We start from the raw sequence: 26,124 nt of genomic DNA, 5'->3' as shown, positions 1-26,124 counted from the left end.
ATTTTACAATCTCTCCTGGCAGGCGGAAGATGTGACTTTCAAGGTGGTTCAACCGCCTCGCCATGGAAAGCTCGAGCTCGCCCAGGACGGTCAAGCCTTTCATTCAGCTTCCACTTTCAGTATGGCTGACATTCTGCAAGGCCATGTCAGTTACAGTCATGATGGCAGCAATTCACTGCATGACCACTTTTCCTTCACCGTCTCTGATGGAACCAACCCCTTTTTCCTGGTTTTGCATGATGGAAAGAAGGTAGTGAAAGCTAATGGAACTACCATGTTAAAATGCTTTGGTGTTGCTTTTTGTTTGTTACATGGTGTGTCGCGCCTCTTAATTCGCTCATGCCTCCATGGTGCCCCTTATTGCCTCCTCGACTCATAAACAGCTATGCCGGCTCTTGCATTATTTAACAGTTTTATTTTCTCATCATTTAAAAATTATACCTCAAACGCATTCCCGGAGGAGCAGGAGATGCTATTGTAATGTGGCTCCGTGCCAGTCAGTGAGTAAGTGATTCCGCACTGATACGAGTTCTCAGATCCACTGTAATATATGTCGATACAGTCACGTGAAAAGGTAAGTACACCCCTTGTAAAGTTTTGACTTTTTCAACATATTTTAACATACAGCTATTTGATCTTCATTTCAACAATATTGATAGATAAAGGTGATATAATATAACAAATATCATGAAACATTTACATTTTGTAGTCCGTTGTATAATTTAAATAAACATAAATGCAAATTTCGCAGGTGGAAAAAGTAAGTACACCCTTGGCTCTAATAGATGGTATTGCCCCTTTGGCAGAAACAACCTCAAGTAGGCGTTTCTTAAAACTGTCTACCAGTCTCTGACATCGACTGGGAGAAATTTTTGCCCACTCCTCCATGCAGAATTCTTTCAGCTGTGCGATATTTGAGGGGTTTCTTGCATGCACAGCTCGTTTCAAATCCCCCCCAAACATCTCGATGGGATTTAGTTCCGGGCTTTGACTTGGCCATTCCAGAACCCTCCATTTCTTTCTTTTCAGCCATTCCTTGGTGGATTTACTGGTATGTTTATGGTCATTGTCATGTTGCAAGGTCCACCTTCCGTTGAGCTTCAACTTTCCAACAGATGGCCTCACATTATCCTCAAGCACCCTCTGGTACAATGAAGAATTCATAGTGGATTCTATGATGGTGAGCCCAGGCCCTGATGTAGCAAAGCTGCCCCAAACCATAATGTTTCCACCACCATGCTTTACAGTTGGTATCAGGTTCTTGTGGTCAAATGCTGTCTTTGGCTTTCGCCAAACATGTCTTCTGGTACTGTGGCCAAATAGCTCTACCTTTGACTCATCTGTCCAGAGCACATTGTTCCAGAAGTACTGGTCTTTGCCTTGGTGTTCATTGGCAAACTTTAGTCTTGCCCTGATGTTCTTTCTGGACAGCAAAGGTTTCCTCCTGGCACACCTCCCATGTAGATCAAATTTGTGCAGCCTCTTTCAAATGGTAGACTCGTGCACTTTGACATCAACAGGGGAAAGAGCTGCCTGTAGGTCCCGTGATGACATTCTGGGGTTCTTAGAGACTTATTTCAGCATCTTGCAGTCTGCTCTCGGGCTGAACTTGCTGGGGCGGCCTGGTCTGAACAAGTTGGCAGTTGTTTGGAATCTTCTCCACTTGTAGATGATCTTCCGGACAGTCGAATGATTGATTTCAAATTGTTTGGAGATCTTTTTAAATCCCTTCCCAGACTCGGAGGCATCTATAACCTTCTTTCTGAAGGCCTCAGAGAGCTCTTTTGATCAAGGCATGGTGACACCGCACACTTCAACAACAAAGAGCAAACCAAACGAAATGTCTGAGGTTTAAATAAGACAAGTTCCTCCAATATCCTCTCCAACGATGTTCTAATTATTTGCACCTGAGCTGGTGCACCTGATTCTAATTTTAGGTATTTGAAGTAGTGATAAATGTAGGGGTGTACTTACTTTTTCCACCTGTGAAATTTGCATTTATGTTTATTTAAATTCTTCAATGGACTACAAAATGTAAATGTTTCATGACATTTGTTATATTATAAATATCACCTTTATCTATCAATATTGTTGAAATGAAGATCAAATAGCTGTATGTTGAAATATGTTGAAAAAGTCAAAACTTTACATGGGGTGTACTTACTTTTTCACGTGACTGTATATATATATATTGTTGCCGATCTCAGCGTCGGCCTTTCCCCTTACCAAGGGGGGGGAGGGGGAGGTTAGTCCCCTTGTCTTTTACGAGCCGACGGGACCCGGGACCGATGACGTCCTTCTCGGACAGCGTTAAATAGGGTTTTAGGACTATGAATTCGCTATTACCTAAGTACTAACGCTGGCCGGAAACGAGGAAATAAGCTCCGCCCGAATCACGGGTATTAGTGGAAATGCCGAGCAGTAGCGACCCGTGACCCGAGCCGTTATCAAGGACTAAACCCGATTCAAGTGGTTTGTAATCGTGCCACGCTTACCCAATGGAGGAAATGACTGAAACAGTCGGATTTGGAAGAAAGGAATAACAGAATTTATTTACACTTTGTACAATCAGAAGAAGAAGAATACACAGTGCAGCCTTATACAGTCTTAACTTATCCCTGGACAAACGGGCCCGTCACACTCAGACACACTCACACGGGGTTTGTAGTTGACCAGGTCGATGGTCCAGGGATGCGTCCAGGCAGCTCGTTCTCCGGTCCCCAACTCGCACCGCGAAGCAGATGAACCAGACGGCAGGAGCTCTCCGCGTGTCGTTTGGCACGTGCGGGACTATCACAGGGAAACGGTAGGCTGGCTTTGGCGGTTACACTCACGGCTCAGCCACGTACGTAATAAGCGGACAGTTCCAATAACCGCGAACAATGCGCTCTTCAGTATCTCACTGAGTAGCTCAATGCGCTCCTTCAATACAATTCGCTCGCGATGCGTGACTCCGTTCTCATCAAGTCCTCTCGAGTAAGCAAGCTCTCTCCAATAAGTCCTCATATGGGCAGTCCTGTTGCACGAGTCCTGTCACACGAGTCCTCTAGTCCTCTAGTCCTAGGGCTTTGTGCAAAGACTTATATAGCCTTGCTCAGTGAACCTTCCAGCACTTGCTAGATGCGTCCTTACCACGCCCTCTCAAGCCATGCCCACCGAGCTCTAGTTGGTTGTTGCCCTTACCATCACCGCCTTCTGACGCGCTGCTTGATGCGGCCACACCTCGTCCTCGCGCTCCTCCCTCTTTCCAGGCATACCTCGTGGCATTTGACTTGTTTCGAGCGAAACCAAGGGCAGCGAACGCTGCTGGCGGCCAAAGCGTAACAAACTGCCGCGGGTAGCTCAAAGCGTAACAAATTGAGGGATGCCAAATGGGGCGCGGGATCGATTATGCCCATGATGGAAATTGGAGGGTGGCCGCAAAATGAAAAGGACCTAATCTTATTATTTCTTTACACAACGCAGATGTCACTAGGGAAATGGCCTACTCTAACACATACTATGACATAACTAATTCTAATGGGCCTACGTGTTGCTTGTGGACTAACTATGGGGGCAAACCTTTAACCTTTAATGATGTTATATGTACATTGTACACTCTCAAAACCGCAACAATATATATATATATATATATATATATATATATATATGTATATATATATATATATATATATATATATATATATATATATATATATGTATATATATATATATATATGTATATATATATATATGTATATATATATATATATATATATATATATATATATATATATATATATATATATATATATATATATATATATATATATGTATATATATATATATATATATATATATATATATATATATATATATATATATATGTATATATATATATATATATATATATATATATATATATATATATATACATATATATATATACATATATATATATATATATATATATATATATATATATATATATATATATATATACATATATATATATACATATATATATATATATATATATATATATATATATACATATATATATATACATATATATATATATACATATATATATATATATATATATATATATATATATACATATATATATATATATATATATTGTTGCGAATATGGAATTTGGCCTCCATATCCGCTTGTAAATATTCCCCTATTTTCTCCAATACTCCCCAACTTTCCCCAGTCCCCCATTCCCTAGTCCCATTGCATGTAAATAACAATCAGTAGAGCCGACCTTCCCCTTATTCCCCCATTAAATGTCGTGCCCAGGTCCACCGCACCACACGTAGACAACTTTCGGACATCTTCCTAGTTATTCTTATTCTATGTCAGTTAAGGCCTCGTCTCCATTAATTATGACTCTTCGTTGCACCAGAATGTGATTATATGGCATCAGTAGTGAGTTTAGGACCTTTCCCATACCTCCTCCCATCTTCTTCCCCAAACAACAACAATAACAACAACTACAACAACAATTACAACAACAACAGAGGAGATGGCGGCGGAGCGGGGGAGGATGCGTCCTCACACCGGCTCGATTAGCTCCAGACCATGCGCTCCACGGGGTTACCCCGAAGGGGCTGGCTGTCAGCTCCTCGTCAGGGGCGGAGCCAGTAACCCCCCCCGCACGCACCCAATGAGAAGCAACGTGCCGATTCCACGAGGCGGAGCTAACGAGCCGAGGGCGTGTCACTCCCCGCCGGATATACGCAGCCGCTTGCCGGGCGTGACGTACGTGAGATGCGCCCCCAGCTTGAGACGACAAGACGCCACCTCGAGCGCTGAGAGACCTCCTGCATCTGTTGGGCCGCGCCATCCTGTCCCTGAGCACAAGGTGCACCTTGTGCTGGCCATCGAATACCCGCTTTCCTCGCCATCAATCCCCGTGTGAGTCAGTTTTTGTCCTGTTTCTCTGTGGTCTGTCGGGAATAATATAAGGTTGTGTCTAAGTGCCTGTCTTCCTATGATGTACCTCTCGTCCCTGTAATCTGACCTTCCGCCTTAATATAACCTCCTCCGGAGGTCTTGAGAACTGAACCCCTGGTGTCGTATTGTGTCATTATAACCCAGCCGGGTGTCTTCTTTTTCCTTCATTGGTCTAGCATAGCGCGATTAGTCAACCCCGGGTGCAATCGGGGTAACTTGTACGGATACGGCGGCCATCCCGCTCGGCCCACCATACCATCAAAGTCGTATCTGTAACAATTGGTGTCGGGAGTGAGATTCGAGGCCCGACCAAATTTTGAAAAAAAAAACGAATAGAGGAAAAAAAAAATTTGGTCAAAATTTGGAGCGGCCGAAATTTGTATTTGTTTTACGAAACTCGAATTTTGCAAGTCGCGCTATGGCGGATCAAGACAGCTGGGGTCCGGTAGGGGAGAGTGAAGCAGGGTCGATCCAGGACCAAAATGAGGGACAGGAGGAGAGCGAAGCAGTGAGGGCGGCAGGTTCGCAAAATAGCGCCGTCACGCACGAAGAAGCGGGCGCGCAAAATGGCGCCTCGCTGATCACCGCGCCAGCGACCGTGGCAGCGCCCCCGGTGGATTGGAATTTGTTTTTTATGCAAATGAAGGCCCTTATGGACAAGAATAATGAAGAAATGGAAAGCAGAATAATGATGGGAATGAGGGCTGATAGGGAACAAATGGGGAACCGGATGGATGCTCAGAGTGAGCAATTGGGGGTAATGAGGGACGAAGCGAGGGCTCAGAGTGAGCAAATGGGGGTAATGAGGGACGAAGCGAGGGGTACCAGTGAGGGGTTAGACAATAATTTTGAGGAGTTAGACAAGAAATTTGGGAAGATAGACAATAATTTTGAGGGGTTAGACAACGGGATAAAAGAAGTGAAAAATGGGTTAATGGGGGTAGAAAATAGAATGGCTGCCCAGGAGAATCAGATAGAGGGAGTGAAAAATGGGTTAGAGGGGTTAGAAAACAGTATGGAAGGCAAATTGAGGGACATGAGGGACCAAGCGGAAAGGGAAGTTAAACAAATGGAGCAGCAGATAGAGGGGGTCAGAATGGGGGTAGAAACCAAACTGGATGCTCACAGGGAGGAAATGGAGCAGATGAGGGTGGCATCTGGGCAGGAGATGCAAGTGATGGGAGAGGAGATCAGAAGAGGAGTGAGTGAGGAGGTCGGAGGAGTGCGCGAGGAGGTGAGGCACTGTGAGGAGCACATGGAAAAGGAGGTGAGAAAGGGGACTGTAAAGTTACAAGGGGGCATAGAGGACCTGACGCAGGAGGTGGAGCAGCTGACGGTGGGACAGACGGAGTTAGTGGAGCAGGTTCAAAGGAACACTGCGGTATTAGGAGGTTTAAAAGCGACACAGAGAGAACTAAAAGATGACTTGGTGGCGACGAAGAGGGAATGTCAGATGGTACGTGAGGGACTGACAACGAGGTTGGACGAGGTGGTAGAGGTAATGGAGACGAAGGACCGGCAGGTGAGGACGCACATGGAAACGGTCAAGGTAGCCTTGGAGGACGAGCTTGAGGAGACGTACCGGGGAATAAAAGAGGTGAAGCACAAATTAGAAGAAGTGGAAGAAGGGATGAGCGAAATTAAGAAGCGACGGAGAGGGGATAAGAAAGAAATAAAAGAGGAGATAAAAGAATTGGTCCAAAGTCTGTGTTTGGATCGTGATGACGTGCTCATTAACCGGATGAGGGATTCGCAGGTGATGGAGGAGAAGCGAAGAGGAAGAGGACCCGGTGTAAGTGGTGACCAATATGGTCGTGCGTATGATGCGCCAGGGGATTTAATAAGCTTGGGGGTCGAGATAGACCCGGGTGTTCGTGAGAGGCCGTTGGTGAAGTGTGCGACTGGTCTGGTGTGCGAAAGAGGAGGTGTGCAAGAAAGTCCGACTCTGGGGTGTGTGAGGAAAAAGTGCGTGCCAAGGAGTAGTGAGGGTGCTGGCGAGAGTGAGTCGGTCGTAGCGCGTGTGCGAGGGAGCACATGGAAGCGCGGTGTGGTAAGTGTTACAGAGGGTGTGACGGGAGAGTGTGCGCAGGAGTGTGCGCGAGAAAGGTGTGTGACGGACAGGTGCCTGAGGAAAGAGTGCGCTGTCAGAAGTAAGGAAGAGTGTCCACCTGTGGTGAGTGTTACAGAGGGTGTAACGGGAGAGTGTGCGCGAGAAAGGTGTGTGACGGACAGGTGCATGAGGAAAGAGTGCGCTGTCAGAAGTAAGGAAGAGTGTCCACCTGTGGTGAGTGTTACAGAGGGTGTAACGGGAGAGTGTGCGCGAGAAAGGTGTGTGACGGACAGGTGCACGAGGAAAGAGTGCGCTGTCAAGAGTAAGGGTGAGTGCGTTGTCAAGAGTGGTGGTGAGAGTATTGAGAGTGACAAGGAGAGTGAGTTGGTTGTGACAGGTGAGCGAGGATGTACACCTGGGATGGAAGGATGCACACCTGGAATGGTAGAGCGTGAGTGGGAATGCACGCTGGAGTTGGTGGTGAGGCACGTGGTTGGGTGTGCGAATGAGGGCACACCTGTGATTGTCACAGAGGAGGTGACCGAGGAGGGGGTGCGAAGCGGTGTATTGGTGAGGTGTGCGACCAACGAATGTGTGCCAAAGTGTTCGGTGGTCAGGTGTGTGACCAAGGCTGTGAGTGGAATGAGGGTACCTGGGTGTGTAAGGAAGGGTACGAGGAGCATGGGCACAGCTGGATGTGTGAGCAAGGAACGGGCTGCGGGGTGTAAGCGTCCAGGTGAAGCATCGACGTTACACGGGTCAAAGGTTAGGTCGACTTTTAGCCGAATCGGGCCCTCGGTGCGTGCTGGGCCTCGCTTTGAACGGCCGCGTCCGTGCTCCACTAGGCGGAGCTGGCAGCCCGATAGAAAGGGTCGTCATGGCGACCACTTTTTGTTGAGACGTGCCGGCAGGTCGAGATCGGGACATTGGATGGCTCCGCGCCGAGGTGATGCGTGGGATCTCGGCCCGGGTAAGCCCCCGTCCCTGCACCGAGTGCCGGACGCATTCAGCCGCTGGCACAAAACAACCAGCATCCATTGCTTGGCTTTACGAAGCCGGGCTTTGGACAGGGATTGGCGCACCGAGAGGCAGTAGTGAGTAGACTGGGTGATGAGGTTAGTGTTTTGGACCCAAAATTAGAGAAAAACAAAATTTGATGATTGGCAAAGGATTGGCAGTAGTGATTGGCAGATGATGGGCAGTGATTGGCCAAATTTTTGATTTGTTGAAATTTGATGTGCAAAATTGGTAGTGAGAGACCCCCGATGTGGTGGGATGGCAAATCCACCATCCCTCACAGGTGGGGGGGCAAAGGAGCAATAGTTTATGGGGTGTATGGCAGTGAAAACTAGCCCGGGTGGGTTAGGATATTGTGTGTAGGGATCTAGAGAAGATGACCTTAGGTGACGTTAAGGTTAGTTAGTGACTGATACCTGTAGTGGGGACGCAGGTAGTTTAGTGTGGATGATAATGACGTGGGAGCGCAATAGTTTAAAGGGACGACTGGGAAGCGCAAGTTTCAGAAGGGAGTAGTTAGCTGAGATGATGCTGTGTTTGTGAGAATTGAACAGGTGTGATTGCACAGGTGTGCAACTGGACAGGTGTGTGGAGCAGTGTATGAGTAGTGAGTGTGTGGATCAGCGCGAATGCGCTTGGGGAGAGAAGGGTGCAGGTGGCACCAGGTGTGAGAGCACAGGTGTGCAGGTACAGGTGTGTGGAGAGAGTTGGAGTGAGTGGTACGGAGTGGTGTGCATGGTGCGAAGGTGTGGATGGGGGAAGAGTGGACCCCTTTCACGAGCACCCGGGGCGGGTAGTGTAAGTGTTAGGTAGAGGGTGCAGGTAAATTGTGGTTGGATATTGGCATTTGTGGTGCGGTTGCAGAATGGTGTTGTGAATGGGTGCATTAGTGTTGTGGAAATGGCTGGGCGTGTAGCCTGTTAGTGTGTGTAGTTGGTTGGGCACTCCACCACTGTGAGGATGTCGGCCAGGTGAGGCCGCAGGTGGGCTCTGGGAGCCGGTAGTTGTGAGTGGGTGCCTGAGGATCCCGGGTGTGGATCGGGCAGCCCAGTGCCAGAGAGGGCACGGAGTGGGGAGAGAGCCAGAGGGCCTTCCCCTGGTAGTTAGGTTAGGGTAAGGAGCAGGTAAGCTCGGAGGCAACTGCAGTGGTGGAGGTGTGCAGGTGGGTAGACCCACTGGGAGAGGTACACGTCGCAGCCCAGAAATTGTACGAGGGCACCGGGAGATGAATCGGGGGAGTGAGACCCCAAATTGAAAAGCACCACAGTTTGGCCAATGGGAATTGGTTTTTAGAACCCATAGTGTAAGAGGGCCAATGGTTTGGCCGGAGAAAGACCCCGGGTAGTGTAAAGTTGTTAAAGTCATTTAGGAGATAGTTAGGATTGATGAACCTGTCGCACCATACGCAGCCACTTACCTGTGGTGATGATGATGACTCCACACCTGTGTTTTCTTTGTTTGTTGCAGGAAATGAGATTGCTGTGTGGATTTGTGAGACGCATCACGACGTGGATGAGACATTGGGGTGATTCCATCTCTCCCTCCCTAGGAGGGACTGATGATGAATTGGTAATGGCAAATTTTGATGTGCAGTTGGAGATGGCAAATTTTGATGAGAGTTGAAAATGGCAAATTTGATTGGTTAGGAGGGAGAGAAGACGAATTTGGTTTATGGGAGGAACGGGGAAGACAGTAGGGATGTTTGTTGATTTGTAAAGTAGATGTTTATGGGTAGTGTTGTGTTTTGTGGATACAGTAAGGGGTAAGGGAGGGGCCATGTAGGTTACCTGGTTGGGGGGGGGGGGGGGCGTACGATAGGAACGTACCTGTCTCACCTGGTTCCCATGTGCCCCCAGTGTGCATCACCTTACATTGCGTGCACTTTTGCGCCCTTACCACCTTACTCACTTGTCTGCTTCTTTTGTCTCCCACCTCCGAGGATCTGGCTTTGGGGTAGAGAGAGAGGAGAGAGAGGTGCTGGCTGCGCAGTTGTGGGCCTGCACTTTCGCTGTTTGCTGCCGGGATCGATACACCATATGGACCGCAATGTTTGTGGCCACCCACAATGGACCGCAGTTCGTTTGCGGCCAAGCACCACCCGGGGATGGACCTATGGGTCAACGTGGCACCTATGCCATACAGGTGAACCACTTTTAGTTAACACCAAGTGCACCACAAGAAGAGCAAGAGACACCTGCAGGGTTAGGGGTTGTCGAATTTATTTTTATTCCAATGAACAATGGTGACTGCACCGATTGGTGGTGGGGTGGTGCTTTTGATGCTGGGAAAGGGTGCTCTGCACGTTATTAAAGGGCCGTCGGCCACAGAGCACTCGTGGGTTGGTGTATCGATGTTGGCAAGCGCGCTCTCTCTCTATGCATAAAATCTGCATGTGTCCCTCCAAAAACAGGTCCTGGATCGTAGTGTAAATAGCAGCGTAGTCGTGTAAATAATGCTCCCTACCGGCTGTATGTTTAGTTTGAGAATTCTTTCCGGATTCGGTTATCCTGTGGGTGTGTTTCTGTGAGGAGAAGGGTGCAACGTCGCAGGGGGACATATTTACTCATTTGTGAATATCTGTAAAACTGTCGCACTCAGGGTAGAGTTAATAGTAGAGGGAACTACATTGCGTGCCACACTAAAGTAGGTAAAAATTTATCGGGTCGGGACGCCCCGAGGGTAGAGAAGGGTGCAATGTTGCGAATATGGAATTTGGCCTCCATATCCGCTTGTAAATATTCCCCTATTTTCTCCAATACTCCCCAACTTTCCCCAGTCCCCCATTCCCTAGTCCCATTGCATGTAAATAACAATCAGTAGAGCCGACCTTCCCCTTATTCCCCCATTAAATGTCGTGCCCAGGTCCACCGCACCACACGTAGACAACTTTCGGACATCTTCCTAGTTATTCTTATTCTATGTCAGTTAAGGCCTCGTCTCCATTAATTATGACTCTTCGTTGCACCAGAATGTGATTATATGGCATCAGTAGTGAGTTTAGGACCTTTCCCATACCTCCTCCCATCTTCTTCCCCAAACAACAACAATAACAACAACTACAACAACAATTACAACAACAACAGAGGAGATGGCGGCGGAGCGGGGGAGGATGCGTCCTCACACCGGCTCGATTAGCTCCAGACCATGCGCTCCACGGGGTTACCCCGAAGGGGCTGGCTGTCAGCTCCTCGTCAGGGGCGGAGCCAGTAACCCCCCCCGCACGCACCCAATGAGAAGCAACGTGCCGATTCCACGAGGCGGAGCTAACGAGCCGAGGGCGTGTCACTCCCCGCCGGATATACGCAGCCGCTTGCCGGGCGTGACGTGAGATGCGCCCCCAGCTTGAGACGACAAGACGCCACCTCGAGCGCTGAGAGACCTCCTGCATCTGTTGGGCCGCGCCATCCTGTCCCTGAGCACAAGGTGCACCTTGTGCTGGCCATCGAATACCCGCTTTCCTCGCCATCAATCCCCGTGTGAGTCAGTTTTTGTCCTGTTTCTCTGTGGTCTGTCGGGAATAATATAAGGTTGTGTCTAAGTGCCTGTCTTCCTATGATGTACCTCTCGTCCCTGTAATCTGACCTTCCGCCTTAATATAACCTCCTCCGGAGGTCTTGAGAACTGAACCCCTGGTGTCGTATTGTGTCATTATAACCCAGCCGGGTGTCTTCTTTTTCCTTCATTGGTCTAGCATAGCGCGATTAGTCAACCCCGGGTGCAATCGGGGTAACTTGTACGGATACGGCGGCCATCCCGCTCGGCCCACCATACCATCAAAGTCGTATCTGTAACAATATACATATATATATATATATATATATATATATATATATATATATATATATATATATATATATATATATATATATATATATATATATATATATAGTCGCCCCTGCAGCCTTCCGAAAGACCGCATCCCCCGGTGGATGCCACAAGACGCAACCTTAACTGTGGGGTCATCCCAATGCACCCGTAAATTTTCGCGGGCCCTGTCCAGGTGCTACAGGTGAGTGACATGGCTCGGTGGTTTTCGCCCACATTCATACAACACAACCCCTTAACCACTCATACACATTCCAAAAATCATTACGACACTTAAATCGATAGAGCACTTGTTTCACCCCCCTGCAGGACCATGGCATAGATGTCATATCACATGTGTGCATTTCTCAACTAGGCAGTGGGGAGGTACTGCACAAGTAATATGGTGGGGGTGCTTCAGGCTGTGGTGCCCGCAGTCCCAAAAACAAGTCACTTGACTCACAAGTTCATTTCCTCCCCCCAACCCCCCTTTACCTCTTGGACCCGTGACAGCCAAACAGCCCTTTCCGCCGTTACCCCGCCGGTCAGGGTCTCCACACACCAGGCTCCGTTTCCTCCTGCTTCAGCGCAGCTACACGGGTCGCCGGGAGTCTCCTTTACCCCAAAGCGCCCAAACAGAGCCTCCACCGCCGAGCTCCAATTTCCAGATACCACTGGCTGCCAGGGGTAATTGCCGCAGAGGGGGGCCGCAGGCATTGCTCCTCAGAGCTTGATCTGTACCTGCGGACACACACACACCTTCCCCACCCACAAAATCCCAAAACACATTTCCTCCCCCGCTGCCATTCACTTCTCCACACATTTCCATCGAAATGTTACAAAAAGTTGCCATGGCCTGCTTCATGTGAAATCCCCATTCACATTTAACCAATACATTTCCAAAACACAATAATCACCACTCACTCTCAGTTTCCATTCTCCACGACCACATAAAAACACATAACCACAACACCAAAACAAACGCCACCCACAAGACTCTGTGGCACACATTCCATCCCCCTCACCGGCCATGTCATCATTCTCACTCGCCCCTAACTCCAAATTATATGTCCCAAATTTAAATAGCAAGTCCTGAAGCCTGGAACAGTAACCATCAAGGCCTGACCTCTGCCTTGATGTGCAGGTATTCCGGTTGGTCAGGTCCAAAGTGCCATCCACCCTACAGAATCCCAAAATTAATCATTGGGCCTACCAAATTTTCACCAAATTTCACTTTTGTCCCCACTATACTGGCAGGTATGTGGATCCGCATCCAACCATGAACTGTTCTAAACAACTACCTGTGGTTACGACAGCTCCGCATCTCTACCATGCAAGGGTCATGGGGACAAACCGAGTAGTCGAAACGCCAACATGGCCCATGAGTGTCCATAAGGGTGCGACCCACCATCCATCCTTCGGCCCCCCTGCGAGGAACACGGCTGCACCAGCCCCAGCTGGCCAATGTGGTGAGCACCTGCTGCCAACAAACACTACCATACCTACAACCTCGTCCCTGGGGGAGACGGTCGCAGTGCGTGGCATGCCCCTCATGCCACCTACGCCGCCTTCGTCCCCCAGTCCACAGAACTGCAGCCCCCAGTGCCCACCCACACTTGACCACACCAAGGTCCAGTCGACAGCCATGCTCCACCAGGAGACTCACCCAGAGGACATGGTCCACACACCTCGGACACCCATAGCACCACGTTGACCCTCAGACCCCCAACTCCATCCCCATGATCCCGCGTCCCAAATATCGGCACAGTCGCCCCCCGCAGCCAGTTGAAGGCTGTGTCCTGCTAACCTGTAAATTTTATCACAGCCTCCAACACTTTGGTCGAAACACACCTGGATCAATAATGGTTTCACTGTGCAGTGACCACCACGGCATTTCAAAATTCACCTTAAATTTGCATCTAACCTTAGATTACCCATGCCAAACATTTTTCACATTTTACTAAACTCATCAAAGAAAGATGCTTTGCCATACACAATACACATGCCAGCCGAGCATTGCCCATATGCTCGGCACGTTACACATTCTTGATTCAACAATCCCGTGGCTCTCTTCCCAAACCAAGAGTCCACAAATCATAACGGAACATCTGTGGAAGGTCACTCTCACACCATCACGTTCCACAGATGCCCCAATGTTTGTCCGGCAGGCTATGTCCATCCCTGTCCATGCAGATCGACCCGCGTCCATAGACCAGCACAGCATGGCAGGTCACCACATGCTGGCTGTCCCAGAGTCTCAGGGAGAGGGTGTCAGGCAGCATGCCCGGGCGGTCACCACATCAGGCCCATGTTGGCCGTCCGTGGTTCCACCACGAAAGCGCGACCCACAACACCTCCCCCTAGTGGTCCTCAATATATACCATCCCAGGCTTGAGAAACAACCTCGGACCCCCTGGAGGTCTTAAACCCCACCAGGGTCCAGTGACCCTGCCGGCCCGAGCCACACGCTCGGGCTGCGCCCCGATGGACAAGGGACACCACACTCCACCAGACTCCCCGTGGGGCCCAGGTTGTACCATGCCACCCATGGCTGGACCCCACGTCCAAATCTCGCTAGCACAGCCCCCCAGCTGGCTGGCATAACAAAATTTTTAAAGGGGAAACTTTTGCCTGAGGCCATCTCCAATGACCTCTCCTGGTCCGAATCCCGCAGCCCGGGGACCAACTCCCACCATGGCTGTGCCAAATCAAATTCCCACTTTAATTTTATTTTAGATTTCCTTTTAACAATTTTTCTTTCTCGTCCCAAACCGCAGCTGCAGGTAACAACCCCCTCAGGTTGTTCTGCCCCCCCCCCCCGCAGCTGGTCCAAATTCCCTACGGGGACCAAATTTCCCGAGGCTCTATCTCCCGATCCTCCAATGTCCAAATCCAGCCCGGAGCCAACACATTCCCCCAACTGGTTCTGCAATTTCGGAGCCTCTGGTGACCAATTTGTGTTTGTGGTGATGGTCCCCTCTGTCACCTCAACCACCCCCTCGGACCGACTCACCTCCTCCCACAAACTACTTTGGGACTGATGAACCCCTACCTCCATGGGACTGTCTCAGGTCCCCAGCCGCTGTGTCACATCATTTACATCATCATTACCAATCATTTCTGGCCCCATCAGGCCTTCCCCAATAAATACCCGGTCCGGCTCCATTACTCGGACCCCCAATACCTCTACCCCTGTTGCACTGCACAACCGCCCTTGTGCTGCACCATTCCGAATTCATCCCCCCGTTGAAGTGTTGTGACATCCACCCGGCCACGATAAACCTCCAGGCCACTATGTAGGAAACATCCCCCATTACAATTTCCACATTCCCCATTCAACTGTAGGCGCTACCTGTAAATTTTCTACCTGTAAATTTTCTTCCCTAACATCCCCATTTCCTTCAATTGCCATTCCCGGTGCAATTCGCAATTTGAATTCCCCTCATGCCGATTCGAATTCTGCCACCCTTGGCTCCTCCTGGGCCACATGTGAATCATTCCTTTGTTCTTTCTTATCTCATTCGTTTGCTCACATGGGGTTTTCATTTCTTTAAACTGGGCTTCCAGTCTTTCACCACCTCCCCTTATTATCCTCCTCGATTCATTCCTTTGGGTATCCATTTTGCGATTAATTTCTCCCATCTCATTACTCACTCCCTCCATCTTTCCTTCCAACCGATCACTCATTGTGTCCATTTTATTACTCTGAGCATTCATGTCATTCCTTATTTCCCTCATGTTGTTATTCAATTCTCCCTGTTTTTCGTATATTAATTCCCTCAAACATTTCAAGAAGGCCTGGTTGTCTATGGGGGCCGTCTCTACGGCGGGGAAAGCTCCACTCCTGCTCTTCACCCCAACTACCTCCGACTCACTTTGAAGGCTCTCCGCACCTTCCATTCCTTCTTCCATACCGCTCACCTCCTCCTCCGTCAAGAGAATGTCGCTTTCCCGCGCGGATTTTACCTTAGGATCGAATTAAATTTAATGACGCTCCGTTCGCGTCTCGCAAGCCCAAACGACCATACAAATTTATCACCTCTGACTAAAAAAAAAATTCTTCCAAATTTTCCACACTCCTTGACACCAGTTTTTAATAAGGTTCAAATCCCACTCCTTGACAACAGTTGTCTGTTGTCAAAAAGTTCGTATCCCACTCCTGCCACCAGTTGTCACGCGAATCCCTTCTGTTAATACCAGGGCTGGTGGATGACCCAAATGGCTTTAATGGAGGCGACGATCAAATACGGATTCGGCTATAAAAGCACAGAGGGAAGAATGAAGAAGAAGAGAGCTACAGCGCATACCTGTAGCTCCTATCTCCTCGTTGACCGCACACGAGGTCCCGCCCGCTCACAGCACCGAGCACCGCTCCCAGCACCAAAAGCACCGCGAAGGGCCAAGCGCCACGAAGATGACAAACCAACGACCACCAGTCAGGAACGCAGGGAAGAGCGCAAATCAACCCAGGCAAGAGTCCAGCGCAGAGCAGAGAGCTAGCTTCAAGCACGAGGGGGATCTCCAACAGGAAGGGGTCCAGCGCGAAGAGAGAAAATGTCGTCCAGCCAGCCCTTTTGTCACCTTGCATGTGACGTCAATCCCTTCTCTCCCGCAACCAGAGTCTCGTCTCTCGGCCTCTCGAATGTTCTGACTGCGCTGGTGCCCTCCCCTTGGCCAAGTGCTTCCTGGCCTGTGGTGTTGCTCGCCCCTCCCCAAGACCAATCAACAGTCCTCCTGGGCATGGCTCCCAGCCTTGCGCGAGGCTCGATGCTATCCCAGCTGGTGGTGTGGCTGGCTGCGGCCCATGCGGCGGTGCCCCGATCTGGCTTCCTGCCTGTTTCCCAAAGTCGTTGTGGTAAGGGAGGGGAATTATTTAATGAGTGCACTAAGGACCTATCGAAGTGTTTAAATGAGTGCGTTGCCATAATGGACACTGGATCGGCGACAGAGGGGACGACGAACGAGGGAACTTTCTTTTGCCCAAGGTCATCTGCCAGCATCCCGGAAATCAGCAAACATTACCGCTTTACACAAAAAAGGTGCAAAAACAGATCCTTGCAACTACAGACCAATCAGCCTGCTCCCAATTATCAGCAAAGTCATGGAATCCATCATTGCTTCGGATATCAAATCCTTCCGCTTCTCCAATGGCTTGATCTCCGATCATCAATTTGGATTCAGACCAGGTCATTCTACTCTGGACATGCTGCTTCTGCTGTCTCAACAATGGATGGAGGTCCTCAATGCCAAACAGGAAATCAGAGCCGTCTCCTTTGACATATCACTTGCCTTCGATACGGTCGGGCACCCAGCTCTGCTCACCAAACTCCCCTCCTATGGTATCCATGGAAATCTCCATGCATGGCTTGCGGACTTCCTCTCTGGTCGTAGTCAACGTGTGGCCTTGAATGGATTTCTCTCATCTCCCCTTCCTGTTCAGGCTGGAGTTCCCCAAGGCAGTGTTCTGGGCCCTGTGCTTTTTCTGGTCTTTATCAATGATCTCTCCGACTCTCTGGAAAATCCTCTCTATCTCTTTGCTGATGACTCCACTCTCTTCCGCTCCAGTCCTCTTCCCTCAGATCGGCAGTCTGCAGACTGCTCACTCTCTGAAGACCTGGACAAAATCACAGTCTGGTCAAACAAGTGGAACATGTCTTTCAATCCTGACAAATCTCACACTCTTACTATGTCTCTCTGAAAAGATCAACTGGACAACCCTCCCATCTACTTTCTCAACAATCCTCTCCAATAAGTTCTGTTCCTCAAGCTTTTGGGTCTCACTATCTGCCATGATCTTTCTTGGGAAAACCACATTTCCAAGCTGGCCTCCAAAGCCAGTCGCCGACTGGGCATCCTCCGTCGTGGAAAGTCCTTCCTCGGCACATCTGAGCTCCTCACCACATACAAGGCTTTCATCCGCGGACCAATGGAATATTGTTCTCCCCTATGGGCCGGTGCTCCTGCCTCACACCTAGCTCGTCTTCACCCTGTTGAAACCAAAGCTTTCAGAATCATTGGAATCTCCCGTGATGAAGCTATCTCCGAGGGCCTTTCACTCACTCACCGCAGACAGGTAGGTGGTCTTTCTGTCTTCTACCGACTCCTCTCCGGCCTTGCTCCCCCAGCTCTCTCTGTGCTTTGTCCCCCAAATATTCCTACAGGACGCACAAGATCTGCCAGCAACCCTCTGATGGTTAAACTGCCGAAATCTCGGCTTTCTGCTCACCTTCACTCTTTCATTCCTCTTTTCTCCCGCCTCTGGAACAAACTCCCTCACTCTCTTCAATCCCACTCCTCCCTCCAAGTCTTTAAAACAGCTGTTCACCACCATCTCTTATCTTTTCCCATCCAAAACCTTGATCTTTTCTACCCCCACTAATTCACCCCAGATCCACCTTGTTTGAAATTCCAACTTCTTTCCTGGAAGTTCTGGCAGTGTCCAAATGTTTTATACCTCTCCCACCCCCCCCCCCTTCCCATACCTCCCCCCCCCTTCCCATGCCTCCCCCCCCAAAGCCCTCTCCCTCCCACAGATCTCTCGATGTCTCTGCTCTCAGATGTTGTGTTTGTGCTCCTCCCCCTCTCGCCCCATCTAGTCTACCGCTCCCCATGTTATATGTTTTATGTGTCGGTTTGTCTTTCTGTGTGATTAATGTTAGCTCTTTCACGAGCCTCGATCTTGTATGCAAAAAAAAGAAGAAAAAAAAAGAAGGCAGCCAAGAAGGCTGCAAAGAAAGAGGTAGCAAAGGCGCAGGAGGCATGTAGGAAAATGTTCGGAGAGCGCTTGGATTCGGAAGAGGGTCAGAGAGCGGTATTGAGGATTGCAAAGCAGATAGCGAAAGAGAGGTGTGATGTGATGGGGGTGAGTTGCTTGAAGGATGAAGTGGGACAAATCGTTGTGGACCCAGATGGAATTCAAGGAAGATGGAAAAGATATATGGAAATGCTGTTGATTGTTGAATACAGAGAATGAATGGGATGGCAACAGAGAGAGTAACCCAGTTTTAGCACCGGCAGAGAAGATAACTGAGAAGGAAGTTGAGGAACCTATAAAAGCAATGAAGAGTAGAAAAGCGGGAGGGCCGACGGGAGTTGTGGGAGATATGTTGAAGGCAGCAGGAAGTTGGGGTGTGAAGAGAATGACAGAGATCTGTAATCTGGTGGTGAAAGAAGGCCGCATTCCAGTGGATTGGGAACTGAGTACCCTCGTCCCTCTATACAAGGAGAAAGGTGACCCTCTGGAGTGTGGCTCGGACCGAGCGATAAAGTTATTGGAGCATGGAATGAAGGTATTGGAAAGGGTGTTGGAGAGGAGGATCAGGAAGAACGTGAAGATCGACGAAATGCAGTTTGGATTTATGCCAGGAAGAGGAACGACAGACGTGCTCTTTATTTTGAGGCAGTTGCAGGAGAAGTACATGGAGAAGAGGAAGAAGTTGTTTCTTGGGTTTGTTGATCTGGAGAAAGCATTCGATAGGGTTCCACGTGAAGTATTGACATGGGCATTGAGGAGGTTAGGAGTGGAGGAATGGTTGATTAGAGTAGTGATGGCAATGTACAAACGAGCGCGCACAGCTGTAAGGACGAAGGATGGGAACAGTGGCGAGTTTGAGGTGAAGGTGGGAGTGCATCAGAGGTCGGTACTAAGCACTACTATTTGTAGCTGTGATGGAGGTGCTGGCTCAGAACATAAAGGAGGGTTTACCGTGGGAGTTGTTGTATGCAGATGATCTGGTGTTGATTGCGGAAAGTATGGATGGACTGACTGAAGGAAATGATGAACAAGTGGAAGGAATGTATGGAGACAAAAGGTCTGAAGGTGAATATCGGAAAGACGAAGGTGATGGTAAGTGGTAAAGCATGTGGTGAGGTGGAAAGAACTGGGAAGTGGCCATGTGCTGTGTGCAGGAAGGGTGTCGGAGTGAACTCCATTCAATGTACAATGTGCGCTGAGTGGGTTCATCAAAAATGTAGTGGTCTGAGAGGGTCATTAACCAGTGTGGCAGCTACATTCAAATGTGAGGTGTGCACAGAGGGAGCTGTAGATGGAGGAAATGTTGAGTTGGATCTTGGAGACGGCGTGAAGCTGGAAGGTCTGAAAACATTTTGCTACCTCGGAGACATGCTGAATGGAGAAGGGGGATCAGACTCGGCAACGGTTGCTGAAGTGAGATGTGCATGGAAGAAGTTTTGGGAACTGAGTGGTGTGCTGATGAGGAGGGGAGTGTCGTTGAAGCTGAAGGGAAAGGTGTATGCTGCACGTGTGAGAAGTTTTATGATTTATGGGAGCGAGACATGGGTAATGAACGTAGAGCAACAACGAAGGCTGGAAAGGGTGGAAATGCGAATGTCCCTCTGTGTATTCTCTGTGCTGGAAAGGGTGGATGCCTCTGTGCTGGAAAGGGTAGATGTGCGGAGTATTGTTGAGAGAGAGGAAGACAAATGATGAATTGCGAAAGATGATGGGAATAGAGCCTGTGATTGATGCTGTGAAGAGGAACAGGTTGAGGTGGTTTGGTCATGTGTTGAGGAAGGATGAAAGTGACGGGTTGAGAAGAGTGATGGAAATGAATGTAGAAGGAATTAGAGGATGGGGAAGACCGAGAAAGACTTGGCTAAAGATGGTGGAAGAAGAAATGCGGCAAAGAGGTTAACAAGGAGAGATGCAGAAACTAGGGCAAAATGAAGAAGATTGTCATGGGGACCGCAAGGATAACCCCTGCTCTTGCAGGGAAATGGCCTTAAAATGCCTGTTGTTGTTTGTTGTGTGTGTATATGTGTATATATATATATATATATATATATATATATATATATATATATATATATATTGTTGTGGAAATGGGAATTGTGTTTTTTTTTGTTGTAAAAAATATCACCCTCCTTCCTCCAGTTGTGTATAAAGGTCAAAGGGCGTCCCGTAGTTAGGTCATATACAATCACGTTAGCCAATCATAGATTTCCTCCTTGTTGGTTGTTATTTCCTTATTCTGTGTATTAGGTTAAGGCTTTGTCTTCCATTAATTAATACTCCATTGCATCGAATTCAAATAGAGTAGATTCCCTTTCATTCCCATTCCTAAAGCCTTTACTACCAACTGCATTTGCCTCCATTGAGCACGCGGTCGGCTCGGAGAAGAAAGGCGTGTCTCCACCTCGTCATAGAGGGGAGGAGTGAGCCAGCCCTTGCCGACCAACCCAGAACGAGGGGTTTGGCTTTGAGAGGGCGGAGGAAGAGCGATCGGGGAGGTTCGAAAAGGTTCAAGGGTGGGGCTATATATAACCCGCGGGAGACGCCCCCACCTCAGATGAGTCGAGATGAGTCCAGATGAGCTACGGAGATGAGTCAAGACGAGCTTCAGAGAGAGAAGAGAGACGCACAAAAGACGAGCTTCAGAGAGAGATGGGAGACGCGTCCTGAGATGAGCCAGAGAAGCGGCAGATGAGCATCAGCCTTGAAATCCACCACCACCAACTCGGAGCCACGCAGCTTTGACTCCGCCAGGGTGCTCGTATCGCGGCAGCCCGCACGACCGCAGCTAGGGCGTTGACGGCGGCTGCTGAACGTGCCGATCGAGGAAGGGCGGCGGCTGCTGACTCCCGGGCCGACCGTGCTCCGGTTTGAGCAGAGCGTTCCTCTTCTTCCAGTCCTTCCATTCCTGCCTGCAATTTCCCCATTCGTGTGAGTTTGCTCGTAGTCTGTTTTGTGTGTCTTGTCCTGGGGTATTAATTAAGACTGCATAGGTAAGCTAAGGTGCACTGTGTCCGCTTCTTCTTCTTCTTCTGTTTTTACTTTATTATCCTTCCTTCTCCTTGGTTCCTCTCATTGTGTAAATAATAGTAATAAATATAGTAGCATTTCCAACCCTTTTGCCTTCGTCTTCCTCTTCTTCACATCGTTGTCGTTTTGGTGATTTCCCAATTGAATACCGGTGGCACGATTTGGCCAACGTTTAAGGAATCGGGTCTAGTCTTGATTAATGGCTCACGCCGCAGTTCGCTTGGCTCGGCGCAACATCCATTGCGCTGCGGCCGTGAGCGGGGGATGTTCCTTCGCGTACCGGGAAGCGCTGGTATTTAGGTCATAGGACTTGTGGGCCTAAAACCCTACCCAGCGCCGACCGGGCGTGGCGTCATACCCCCGGGACCACGTCGGTCAGTAACAGACGAGGGGCTTAATCCCCCCTCGATAACGGGAACCGAGGCCGACGTCGGGTTCCGTAACAATTGGTGTCTGGGAGTGAGATACGGACCTGAAGTGCTTAGCGCGCTCAAATTACGAGTGGCTCGAGATTGTATTTTAACATCCTAAATTTAACATCGTGCCATGGATAGTCAAGGCGACGGGATACCGGTGGGGGAATTAGAGGGTGTAGAGTCGACCCAGGACCTCGGGGAAATATATGTGGGAGAAAGGGAAGAGGAGCGCAATGAAGATCTGGTTGCAGAGGCTTCAGGTGCACAAAATGGTGCTCTCGCGCACGTGGTTGTGGAGGCGCAAAAGGGCGCTTCACACGTGGTTGCGGCAGCCGAGCCCGAGATGCCAGAGTACATGCGAGTCTTTATGATTCAAATGATGGCAAAAATGGATGCCCAAAGTGATAAATCCACCCGAGAGCGAAGAGAAATGGGTGGCCAGATGGAAGATGGGTTAAACAATTTGAGGAATGACATGGGCAATCAAATCGGGGGATTGAGAGATGGGTTAAGTAATATGGGAAATCAAATAGGGGAATTGAGGAATGATATGGGAAGCCAAATCGGGGGGCTCGATGGAAAAATCGGGGGGCTAGAAGCCAAATTTTGGGGTTTAGACAACAAATTTGAGGGTTTAGACAATAAATTTGAGGGGTTAGACAACGGGATAAAAGAGGTAAAGAATGGGTTAACGGGGCTAGAAGATAAGATGAAAGGCAAATTGCGGGAGATAGGGGAGCAATCCGCCCGGGAAATCAAACGGATGGGGAACCAGATAGAGGAGGTGAAAATCGGGTTGGAAGGTAAACTGGATGCTCAGAGGAAGGAATTGGGACAGATGAGGGCGGCATCTACGAAAGAAATGGGGGAGATGGGGGAGGAAATAAGACGAGGTGTAAGCGAGGAGGTCTCAGGAGTACGCGAGGAGGTAAAGCGAGGTGAGAAGCGTATGGAGAAAGAGGTGAGAAATAGTACGGCTAGGTTACAAGGGGGCATAGAGGAGTTGACGCAGGAGGTGGAACAGCTGACGGTGGGACAAAAAGAACTAGTGGGGCAGGTGGAAAAGAACACTGCGGTACTAGGAGGGTTAAAGGCGACACAAAACGAAATCAAAAATGACTTAATAGCGACGAAGAGGGAATGTCGGATGGTACGTGAGGGACTGACAACGAGGTTGGACGAGGTGACGGAGGCAATGGAGACGAAGGACCGGGAGGTGAGGACGCACATAGAAACGGTCAAGGTGGCCTTAGAGGACGAAATTGAGGAGACGCACCGGGAAATAAAAGAGGTGAAGCAAAAATTAGAGGATGTGGAAGAGGGGGTGAGTGAAATTAAGAAGAGACGGAGGGAAACTAAGAAGGAGATAAGGGAGGAGGTGATGGAATATGTACAAGGTCGGTGCTCAAATCGTGATGGTGTGCTCTCTAACCAGATAAAGAGATTGCAGGTGGCGAAGGAGGTGCGACGACGAGGTACCGAGGTGAGTGACGGTATACTCGGAAATGTACATGGTGTGAGGGGAGATTCAGTCGGCTTGGGGGTTGGTTTGGACCCGGGTGTTCGTGAGAGGCCGCTGGTGAAGTGTGCGACAGGTACAGAGTGTGACGGAGGAGGTGTGCGAGAATGTCCGACTAGGGGGTGTGTGAGAAAAAAGTGCGCGCCGAGGAGTGAGTGTGCTGTCGAGAGTGAGTTGGTAGTAGCGCGTGTGCGGGGGGGCACATGGAAGTGCGGGATGGGGAGTGTTACAGGAGATGTGACGGAAGAGTGCACACCTGTGGTGAGTGTTACGGAGGGTGTAACGGGAGAGTGTGCACAAGTGGATGCGCGAGAAAGGTGTGTAACGGACGGGTGCATGAGGAAAGAGTGCGCCGTCGAGAGTAAGGGTGAATGCGCGACCGAGAGTGGTGGTAAGAGTAGTGAGAGTGACACGGAGCATGAGTTGGTTGTGGCAGGTGAGAGAGAATGTACACCTGGAATGGAAGGATGCACACCTGGAATGGTAGAGCGCGTATGGGAATGCACGCTGAAGTTAGTCGTCAAGCACATGATTGGGTGTGCAAGTGAGTGCACACCCGTGGTTGTCACAGAGGAGGGGGCGCGAAGAGGTGTGTTGGTGAGGTGTGCGAACGACGAGTGTGTGCTAAGGTGTGCGGTGGTCGGGTGTGTGAAGAAGTCTATGAGTGAACCTGGAGGGTGTGTCAGGGAAGGTGCAATGACTAGGAGCATGGGAACGGCTGGATGTATGAGCAAGGAACGGGCTGCGTGGTGTAAGCATGCAAGTGGAGCATCGACGCTAACCGGGTTAGCGGTTAGACCGACTTATAGCCAAAGCGGGCCCTCGGTTTGTGCCGGGCAGCTTCGTGTGCCGCGGGGACCCGCGGGGATCGTGATCGTGGCGGTTTCGAAAGAACCGCCGTGCGGGATCCACGCCGGGCCGCGCTCTGAACGGCCGCGTCCGTGCTCCGCCAGGCGGAACGGGCGGCCCGGTAAGAAGGGTCATCATGGCGACCACTTTTTGTTGAGGCGTTCCGGCAGGGCGAGATCGGGCCATTGGACGGCTCCGTGCCGAGATGGTGCGTGGGATCTCGGCCCGAGTAAACCTCCTTCCCTGCACCAAAGGCCGGACGGATCCAACCGCCGGCACCAAACAACCCGCATTCATTGCTCGGCTTTACGAAGCCGAGCTTTGGAGATGAATTGGCGCACCGAGAGGCTCAAGTGAGTAGACGTGTAATGATGATAGTGTTTTGGACCCGAAATTGAAAATAGTGGATATGATTGGCAGAGATGATTGGCAGATGATTGGCAAATTTTGATTAGTTGGAATTTGGATGGGCCAAATTGATAGTGAGAGATACCCGATGTGGTGGGATGGCAACTCTGCCATCCCTCACAGCGGGGGCAAAGGAGCACTAGTTATGGGGTTGGCAGTGAAAACTAGCCCGGGAGGGTTAGGATATCGTGTGTAGGGATCTAGAGAAGATGACCATAGGTAACGGTAAGGTTAGGTAGTGACAATGATACCTGTAGTGGGGACGCAGGTAGATTAGTTTGGATAATAATGACGAGGGAGCGCAATAGTTTAAAGGGGCGACGGGGAAGCGCGAGTTTTAGCAGGGCAACAGGTATGTCAGATGATGCCGTGTGTGTGTGTAAAAATGCATGGTGAATTGTATTGAGCATGGAAGTGTATGGAGCAGTGAGTGAGGAACAAGTGGGATTGCACAGGTGTGCAACTGAACAGGTGTATGGAGCAGTGTATGAGTGAGTGATGGTGATGTGGGTTGTGTTGACCAAATGGTCCCAGGAGGAAGGAGGGTGCAGGAAGCACCAGTAGGAGAGATTGCACAGGTGTGCAACTGCAGGTGTATGGAGAATGGTCGTGCGGAATATATGGAGTATGGAATGGATGGTCGTGGAGTGAGTATGGTGGAAACTGTGGAGTGGAGTGGATGGTGCGAAGGTGTGAATGGGGGAGGAGTGGACCCCCATCACGAATACCCGGGGAGGGTAGTGTAAGTGTTAGGTAGAGGGTATAGGTAAATTGTGGTTGGATATTGGCATCTGTGGTGCGTGTGGAAGAATGGTGCTTGGATGGGTGCATTAGTGTTGTGGAAATGGCTGGGCGTGTGGCCTGTTAGTATGTGTAGTTGAATGGGCACTCCACCACTGTTAGGATGTCGGCCAGGTGAGGCCGCAGGTGGGCTCTGGGAGCCGGTAGATTTGTGGATGGGGCCTGAGGATCCGGAGGACGGACCCGGGTAGCCCAGTGCCAGAGAGGGCACCGAGTGGGGAGAGCGCCAGAGGGCCTTCCCCAGGTAGATAGGTTAGGGTAAGGAGCAGGTAAGCTCGGAGGCAACTGCAGTGGTGGAGGTCTGCAGGTGGGTAGACCTGCTGGGAGAGCCACACGCCCCAGTCCTGAAATTGTGCAAGGGCACAGGGAGTTGAATCGGGGGAGTGAGACCCCAAATTGAGGAAGCACCACAGTTTGGTCAATGGGAATTGGTTCTTAAAACAGCATAGAGTGTAAGATGGACAATGGTTTGGCAGGGAAAGACCCCAGGTAGTGTAAAGTGTGTTAAAGTCATTTATGAAGTAGTTAGGATTAA

The 26,124-nt window shown here is 49.7% G+C and overlaps 1 protein-coding gene across 1 annotated transcript in view; it reads left to right on the top strand.

Annotated features, from left to right (window-relative positions):
- The window catches only part of LOC137432530 (extracellular matrix organizing protein FRAS1), a 161,105-nt gene that overhangs the window by 111,547 nt on the left and 23,434 nt on the right, over nt 1–26,124 (top strand). The window contains exon 19 of the mRNA XM_078783958.1: nt 23–250. Coding sequence (XP_078640084.1) covers nt 23–250 — 228 coding nt within the window. The remainder of the gene's footprint in view (nt 1–22; nt 251–26,124) is intronic.

This window comes from Myxine glutinosa, chromosome 8 (genome assembly GCF_964187855.1).
Source record: "Myxine glutinosa chromosome 8, kmMyxGlut1.1, whole genome shotgun sequence".
Lineage (NCBI taxonomy): Eukaryota > Metazoa > Chordata > Myxini > Myxiniformes > Myxinidae > Myxine > Myxine glutinosa.
The sequence above is the reverse complement of the archived record's forward strand: the minus strand, read 5'-3'. Positions and strand labels throughout refer to the sequence as shown.